Source organism: Hyaena hyaena, unplaced genomic scaffold (genome assembly GCF_003009895.1).
Source record: "Hyaena hyaena isolate Hyena2069 unplaced genomic scaffold, ASM300989v1 scaffold_284, whole genome shotgun sequence".
NCBI lineage: Eukaryota > Metazoa > Chordata > Mammalia > Carnivora > Hyaenidae > Hyaena > Hyaena hyaena.
The window spans coordinates 1,437,216-1,445,861 of record NW_024080913.1 but is presented as its reverse complement, the minus strand read 5'-3'; the positions used below and the strand labels follow the sequence as shown (position 1 = coordinate 1,445,861).

General features: G+C 58.6%; 1 protein-coding gene across 1 annotated transcript; it reads left to right on the top strand.

Annotated features, from left to right (window-relative positions):
• The first annotated feature begins 269 nt into the window (after positions 1 to 269).
• Positions 270 to 8,275, top strand: SELENBP1 (selenium binding protein 1). The gene is made up of 12 exons (XM_039246194.1): positions 270 to 357; positions 3,059 to 3,115; positions 3,287 to 3,399; positions 3,651 to 3,836; positions 4,442 to 4,562; positions 5,724 to 5,906; positions 6,178 to 6,356; positions 6,762 to 6,840; positions 6,926 to 7,047; positions 7,294 to 7,386; positions 7,557 to 7,675; positions 7,871 to 8,275. Exons 1-12 carry the CDS (start codon positions 354 to 356, stop codon positions 8,031 to 8,033), a joined length of 1,419 nt encoding a protein of 472 aa, XP_039102125.1. The 5' UTR covers positions 270 to 353; the 3' UTR covers positions 8,034 to 8,275.
• Positions 8,276 to 8,646: the final 371 nt, after the last annotated feature.

Below are 8,646 nucleotides of genomic sequence, written 5' to 3'. Positions count from 1 at the left end.
GACACAGACCCACAAAGTTATATGTTCCCAGGCACCCACAAGAGATACATGAGCGCATATCTGCATATGTGCAGGCTCCTACACACACACACACACACACACACACACACACACACCCTATAACTCAAACAGCAGCCTCCCAGGCCATTTGAGAGCGTCCTGGCCAGCTGCCCTTGGTGGTTCACCCTGGGCTACGGCCGGGCCCTCCCCCTGCCCCGCCCCGCCCCCCAATTGGTTGTATAAATTCCTTCCCTTTGCCCCAACCCGGGCACTGCGTGCCTCGGACAGCAGCCTGGCCTGTTTCTGCTCACTCCTGAAGGGCCAGTCAGGATCAAAGCGCCCCAGCAAGAGGCATGGGTAAGGAAGGGGGCCTTCTGACAACCCAGTGCCGCCCACCCTGGCCCGAGCTACAGGAAGTGACAGAAAGCTGGCCGGTCTGGGGGAGCTGGGCAGGGGAGAGGGTGGCGCTGGACTGCGCTCCACCGGCCCCGCCCCACCCCCACCCCTGCATTCCCCAGCCCTGCCGAAGTTTCTAGAGGTGCCAGTGGAGGAGGGTGGGGGGACTGTGGAGGTGGGTGGCCCTGGACCCCCAGCTGGCGTCTCAGCTGCAGCCTGGCCTACCCCATGGTGTCTTTCTGCAGCTGGGAATGTCTGTTGTCCCGGGGACACGGTGTGGTTTGAGAACCTCCTGTCCCATGCCTAGCACCTAGCACCGCAGGTGAATGACAGTCCTGATTTCAGCCCTGGGCCAGCTCCTACTCCAGGAAGTGGGGGACCCCCGGCCTTGGGGGCCAGGTGGCTCTGTAGCCACTGGGATCGCTTTGGCTCTGGGCCCCTGGGGCCTATTTCAGCGCCCCCCCGCCCCCCTACCCCAGTCCCGAAGGCCTCCGATCCCTCGTCCTCAGGCTCCAGGATGTTAGGCTGAGGAGGAGTTTGTGTTGGCTTGGGACTGTGGAGGTCCTTGCCCCTTGGAGCAAGCGATGTCCTGGGCTGCCAGAATGTCTCACAAACAGCTAGCCCGGCACTGAGGAGACTCCGGGGGCTTGCCCTGCGTTCATCTTAAACCCATAGATGTCCAGAGATCTTGCTTGAGATGCAAGCATTGGTTCCCAGAAAGAACACTGATGTTCCCGGGAGCCTGGTGGGGGGCTGGTGGGTACCAGGGTCCCACTGACTCTAAGAACTTCTGGGAGGGGGGCGGGGAGGGGAGGCCAGCATAGCCAGCAACACCTCCCTCACACCTTTACCTCTCTCTCCGTCTCCGTTCAGCTTTGTGGAGTTTGTGTCTGTGTTTTGATGTATCGGAGTTTTTTTTTTTTTTTTTAATATTTTTATTTATTTCTAGGAGAGAGAGAGAGAGAGACAGCATGAACAGGGGAGGGTCAGAGAGAGAGGGAGTCACAGACTGAAACAGGCTCCAGGCTCTGAGCTGGCAGTCAGCACAGAGCCCGACGCGGGGCTCGAACCCACGAACCGCGAGATCATGACCTAAGCGAAAGTCGGACGCTTAACCGACTAAGCCATCCAGGCGCCCCTCGATGTATCGGAGTTTTGAGTCTCCTGTTCTGGGTCCGTCAACCTCCTTCCCCTCCCCCTCACCTCCTGTGCCAAGCCCTGGCAGGGCCTCCTTAACCTCTCTGGACCCAGAGAGTGGACCTCTTGCCCCACCCCCAACCACTGCCCAGGGTTCTGCCCCAGCTTCTAGCACAGTCCACCGCCTGTTTATACAACACTTCTCCTTTCAAGTACTTCTGAATACGTTGGCTTATTTGACCTTCACAGGCACCTGGAAAAGAAGGTGGGATATCATTACCTGCTTTTAGCCAAAGCAGGGGAGAAAATGAGAGAGCAGATGTCAGACCTGGTGCTTGAAACCAGGTTTCCGCACTCGACAGCGCCGCCGTGGCCACCTCCTGGCCTCCTAAGCCACTTGGCTGCCGTGAGCAGGGGACCTGGCTTCCTGGCTGAGGGCCTGAGCCCAGACACCAGTGGAGGCTCAACTGGCTACTCCTGCCTCCCTACTTGTGGCCCCCCAGCTGTCAGGGCAGTGGCCAGACCAGCCATGGACTGAAGCACCCCTTCTGTGATGTCCACTCTGGATTTCTTTCCTCTTGCGGCTGCCTTTGTGCTATTCCTCTGCCCTTCCTCCCGGTCTGGTCCCAACCCCTGATGCCAGACACAGGGTCCCAGGAGCCCTCCTTCTCAGAGACTGACTTTGGTCCCGTCGAGCCATGTGGCTTCTCTTGCCAGCCTTCAGGGACAAGGAGGGCCACACCCTATAGCTCCCGTAGGTGGGTCTCTGAGCCCTCCAGAGGGGGACCCGACACCTTACCTTACAGATAAAGGAAGCGGGTCTCCCCCGGAGGTAGAAACTGGTCTATGCACCTGCAGGTGGTAAGAGCTCTGTGGCCCCGAACTTCAGCCTCCTCGCCTTACCAGATCTTCAGTTAGGTAACCAGGCTCTGGCCAGCAGGCTGGGGTTCAGAACCCAGAAGGGAGAAAGGCAGGAAGTGCCGCAGCCCTGGAATAGATACCTTTCTGGGAAGGGAACTGAACGGCACCACCCTCGCTAGCTGAGGAACAGTCAAGGCTGACTGGCTCCTATCAGGCAAGTGCAAAGCTGCACGCTTAACTGCACCTCCTTGTTTACCCCGAACACAAGCCCATTGTGGTATTCTTATTACTTTCTTTCTCCAGATGGTGTGGATACAGAGGCTGGGGAGGTTAGGTAACTCGCCCAAGCTCCTGTGGCTTGAAGCAAGTCCCAGCCAGCAGCTGGGACTGGGACTCAAGTCAATGTCATAGCCACTGTACCACACAGCCTCTGCCGCCCTCCCCTGTGTCCTGCTTGAGAGTCTGTCCACCTTCGGGTCGTACCTGTACAGCTCTTCCGGCCACATGCACATACTCACCGGGGCTCTGAGGGCCAGGGAGGATGGTGGGAGCGACAGTCTGGAGTCGGGCCAGGACCTGGGACAGTGCATGGTTGATAGGTGTTGCAGAGGAGCCCTGACCCTCCAATGGGTGACACAGCCAACACGCCTCATTGTTTTCACAGCTACAAAATGCGGGAAGTGTGGACCGGGCTACCCTACCCCTCTGGAAGCCATGAAAGGTAAGTGTGCAGCGTCTGCAAGCCTGGGCCCCGAGGCAAAGCTGTCACCTTCTACTGGTCCCACTCCCTGCGGGACAGGAGACCAGAGGCCTCAGCCTCAGGCGTTCCCAACGCTGCCCCTGCCACTGCTCTCCACCCTGCCATCCCCACTAACTGCTGTCTACCCTTTAGGACCCAGAGAAGAGATTGTGTACCTGCCCTGTATCTACAGGAACACGGGCATCGAGGCCCCGGATTATTTGGCCACCGTGGACATTGACCCCAAGTCCCCCCACTATTGCCAGGTGAGGTGGAGCTTGGGCACTGGAGTGCCCCGAGTCCCCTCCCCAGCCCCAGCCCCCAGGCGATGCCCTTCCCCAGCCCCATCCTTCTTCGCCCTCCTTGGGTATGGTTGTGTGGGCTGTTCACTGCACAAGGGCACCCCCGAGGGACCAGCCAGTGATGAATACCAGCCAGCGCTGTGCCTCCAAGCCCAAGCAGGGCCAGGGATCACAGCAGCATGGTCGGGGTGACCTCGCGCCCTCTCGCACCCTAGGTCATCCACCGGCTGCCCATGCCCTACCTGAAGGACGAGCTCCACCACTCAGGGTGGAATGCCTGCAGCAGCTGCTTCGGGGACAGCACCAAGTCGCGCACCAAGCTGATGCTGCCCTGCATCATGTCCTCCCGCATCTATGTGGTGGATGTGGGCTCTGATCCCCGTGCCCCGAAGCTACACAAGGCACGTTCCCTGCCCTTGTTGCTCAGGGACCCTAATGGACACACCAGTCTGGGCAGCCCCCAATGAGCCACCTTCAGCTCCTGCACAGGGTCTGGGCTCAGCAGCTGGGAGGGGGAGGGACTTCAGAGGAGAGTCACCAGGGGCTGCGGGGGGTCACCATGAAGAATCATGGGGGGATGGGCACTGGAGGCGAGAGAGGGAAGAAGCCGTTTTCCCAGCCAGTCATGAGCTGAGCACTTCCCTTAGGCAAGAGTCTCTCCCAATCACTCCTCCCAACTCCGTCTTTGTGCCTGGCACTCGCTCCTGATGCCCAAGGTACAGAAGTGATGCTGGCCATGGGCCAGGCTGGGAGGAGCTTCAGGTCCCACAGGGCCACCATAGTGCCTCCAAGACAGACGCTGGGAGGGAAGTCAGAGCTTTCTGCCTGGGAGTCAGTCTCTCGGACTCTCCCTTGCTGCTCTGCAGAAGTACTCCCCCTGGGAAAGTTGTGTTCAAGTCTGAAGGAAAATATGATGGCGTCAGCAGATAGGACTGGGGGATGGAGGAGTCGCAGGTGGGTCCCCCAGCCCTGTAACACCCTCATGTCATCCCTTGCCCATCTCCAGGTCATTGAGGCCGAAGACATCCATGCCAAGTGTGACCTGGGCTATGCCCACACCAGCCACTGCCTGGCTAGTGGGGAGGTGATGATCAGCACCCTGGGAGACTCCAAGGGCAATGCCAAAGGTACCTGTGGGCACTGTGGGCACATCTGTGGGGAGAACAGATCCCAAGCTGAGGGAGCGGGTTAGAATGACCTTCCAGGGAGAACCAGAGGGCTGGGTCTCAGTCAACATTTAAACTAATATCAAGTAACCTCCGTTGTTTCAATGATTTCTATGAAGATGAAACTTGACCGACATATTCACTTAGGAATTACAGTCAGAACAGTCTGCCATGGGGAATATGACACGGCCCCGGAAAACACAGACATTTAATGTCAGCCTTTACGAATTCATGAGCAAGTCTCATAGTACTTGGGGTCCTTCATCTTCATGTTGGCGCTCTCGTTTATGGTACCGTCAGCGCTAACGCTTACAAAATGTCTCCGTGTGCTAGATACAACCAATGAGGTAGGTGCTCCTGGCATCTCTGTTTAACAGCTGAGAAAGCCAGGGCACAGTCTGGGTAAGTGACTTATCCCAAGCCATACAGCTAATAAGCTGGAGAGGTAGAACTCAAACCTAGCAATCCAGATCTGGATTCGGTTACTGAATCACTATACCGAGCCGCTTCTCTCTGACCCTGACCTATTTCATCAGGGCCCTCCAGCTGGGGGCTTGGAGTGGAAAGCAGGTCCTTCTGCCCAGAGATAGGAGGAATGTGACGCTCCCAGATTTAATAACACTGAGGAGTCAACATCTAGTTGTATTTGCAAAGAATTGTCAAGGCGTCATAACACGCTAAGCAAGGGAGAACACATTGGGCATTCGCGTTGAATAACAAGTATTTGCAGTGTGTCTCCTCTAAAAAAAGTACAACTTAGTGAGCAGAGTGGAGCCTCACCTCTGGGAAGAATTCCACACTGAGAGAGGGAGGCTGGGCAGGAGAAGCATGGGGCGCTGAGTCCCAGACTCTCAGCTCAAGGGGACAGAAATCTCCCCTGTGGTCTAGGACAGGGATGAAATTGATGGGGGGTAGGGAGACCACAGCGTGTCCCCACTTCCCACCCAGTCCCCTGGATGGAACCCTTTGGACACCTGAATTGAAGGGGCTGGCAAATCCAGGGAGAGGAACGGGCACCAGGAAATGGACTTGGAGCCTCTTGGACATGCCTGGGGGTGAGGGTGGGGTAGGGGTAGTGTCTCCACTGTTGCTACCTGCCACTTTACTTCCTTCACTGCTCAGGGGGGTTCGTGCTGCTGGATGGAGAGACGTTCGAGGTGAAGGGAACATGGGAGCGGCCTGGGGGAGCTGCACCTATGGGCTATGACTTCTGGTACCAGCCTCGACACAACGTCATGATCAGCACCGAATGGGCGGCTCCCAATGTCTTTAGAGACGGCTTCAACCCTGCTGATGTAGAGGCCGGTGAGAATTGTCCCGCCGCAGGCCAGCAGGAGCCTGTCACACCCCCCTACTTTCCGCCTCTCCACCCCTCTCTGGGCCTCTTACTTCCTTCCTGTGAGCCTGGCTCTGGGGGTGATGGTGTAGGACCCACTGAGCGCTCTCACTTGCTCAAGCACCCTTCTGATCCCTCCAACTGGTTCCTGAGCCTTCTGCCCTGGGCTGTGCCCCAGCCTTTGCTCACGCCACCCTGCCCTGATCCCGAGCCCACCCTCTGGCCCCGGCCCCTCCCCAGGGCTGTACGGAAACCATTTACACGTGTGGGACTGGCAGCGCCACGAGATCGTGCAGACCCTGCCTCTGCAGGATGGGCTCATCCCCCTGGAGGTCCGCTTCCTGCACAACCCAGATGCGGCACAGGGCTTCGTGGGCTGCGCCCTCAGCTCCACCATCCAGCGCTTCTACAAGAACCAGGTGACACGGGTGCAGGCGTCCATAGCCACAAGGCAGCCTTCTCTTGAGGGGTGACCCAAGCCCCTCTGCCCGGCTCTGCTGGCCCGATTTCTCCAGGGACAAAACCCAAGGCCACTTGCCCCACCTATCTTCTCCCCTAAACCCCAAATTCCTGTTCATGCATTGAAAAAATGGCTGTGAGCTCCTGCATCCGGCACTGTGCTGGGTGCTGGGAGTGCAGTGGTGACGCCCACGGCATCCCTACGTTAGGGGCCTTGCACAGGCGTTAGACCCTAGTGGCAAGAGGGCCTTGCATCTACTGTCTCACTGTAGATGGTCGGCTCCGGGGAGACCCAGATCCTGCCCCAAAGCCCCAATCTAACAGGCTCACCTCTGCCTAACCCTGCCCTCCACCTCCCCACACAGGGAGGCACTTGGTCAGTGGAGAAGGTGATCCAGGTGCCCACCAAGAAAGTAAAGGGCTGGATGCTGCCCGAGATGCCCGGTGAGTGCCCAGGGGCGGGCGGGAACCACAAGGCTGTTTCCCTGGGGAAACGAGACTTACAGCCTCTGAATGGTGCCCCGGCCAGGCCTCATCACCGACATCCTGCTGTCTCTGGATGACCGCTTCCTCTACTTCAGCAACTGGCTACACGGGGACCTGCGGCAGTATGACATCTCTGACACTCAGAGGCCCCGCCTCGTGGGACAGGTGGGGTGCTCGCACAATGGGGAGGGAGAAGGGGGAGGACAGAGACGTCTGGAGATGAGGTAGAGGGTGCGGAGTGGCCCAGGGATGATGACGAGGTTCGGGGACAGCAGAGGTGGAGACTGAGGGAGGGTGCAGGCCGGGTAGCCGTGGCCACACGCGAGTGAGGGAGGGCGGGCGTCCCGACTGAGGCGTGCTGCTCTTCCTGCAATGTCCTCCCCTCCCGCCTCCTCCTTGTCTCCCCACCAGCTCTTCCTCGGGGGCAGCATCGTTAAGGGAGGGCCCGTGCAGGTGCTGGAGGACCGGGAGCTAACCTCCCAGCCAGAGCCACTGGTGGTCAAGGTGAGACTCTACCCCCCTCAACCCCAGCCCTGCCCTGCACACCCCCACCCTCCTCTCCAGCCTTTGGCACCCTCCGATCCACGCTGAAGAGGTACGGGGTGGGGGCGGGCTCCATGCCCCTGTCCTAGGACCCGGTGTTATCATGGGGCCTGCCCCCTGGTCTTCCCAAGGGGAAACGGGTGCATGGAGGCCCGCAGATGATCCAGCTGAGCCTGGACGGGAAGCGTCTGTACGTCACCACATCGCTGTACAGTGGCTGGGACAAGCAGTTCTACCCTGACCTCGTCAGGTGAGAAGCCCACAGCCTGGGCCCCCCCGCCCCTGCCCTCCTCTCCTCTCCGCTTTCTGAAGACTCCTGGGGCACCCCGCATGCCTCTACCACAAGGCCCTGCTCCTCCCTAAGGACCCGCCTCTGCATCCCAGCCTCGGGGCAGGGGGGTGGCCACCTCTCACCTCTTCCTTCCCCACTCCCTGTCTCCACCAGGGAAGGCTCCGTGATGCTGCAGATCGATGTCGACACGATAAAGGGAGGCCTGAAGTTGAACCCCAACTTCCTGGTGGACTTCGGGAAGGAGCCCCTAGGCCCAGCCCTGGCCCACGAGCTCCGCTACCCCGGGGGTGACTGCAGCTCCGACATTTGGCTCTGAAGCCCACCCCAGGGTAGCTCCTTTCCACCTCTGAGCCCTCACTTCCTCCAAGACCCGCCCTCGCTCTGCTCCCTCCCGGCCCCCAACACTTTGCAGACTGTCCCACCAAAGCCAAACTGAGGCTGTCGGAATGTATTGAGTGGCTGCTTCATTTACTGACCACCTGTTGCATGTGGCTCACTTGCTGTTTTTACATGAACACTTGAAAGTTATTTTACCAAGAAATAAACTGCTGAACCTAGTCCTTACATTCCCTTGTCCTTGGGGACACAGAGTCTGTGACCCCGCTTCCCCTGATCCTTTGTGTCTTGAGTCCTGGGAGGGGGGAAGACTACTTCACACCAGTGATTACAATGTGACGTTAAAGGTGCCCAGATCTCACTTTTATGGCCAGACAGAAGGCGAAGACTTCAGAGGTGGTTGTCACAAGGAAGGAGACCTTAGGGCAGAGAGTGTCCACTGGTGTTCCTATTGTTTTCAATCCATACTTTCTTTAATGAGTAAAATCTCACCTGCCATCCCTTCACACACGGGGGACACCCCAGAGCCCAGCATACATAGGGCATTCTGCTGGCGAGACTCCTGGGAAGACACACAGCTGTCTCTAGGTGAG

Excerpts from the sequence above, each read along its gene's own strand:
- SELENBP1 (XM_039246194.1), top strand. Across the intron at positions 4,563-5,723 it reads CTCCAAGGGCAATGCCAAAG|GGGGGTTCGTGCTGCTGGAT; the intron begins GTACCTGTGGGC and ends TTCACTGCTCAG. Across the intron at positions 6,357-6,761 it reads AGCGCTTCTACAAGAACCAG|GGAGGCACTTGGTCAGTGGA; the intron begins GTGACACGGGTG and ends CTCCCCACACAG.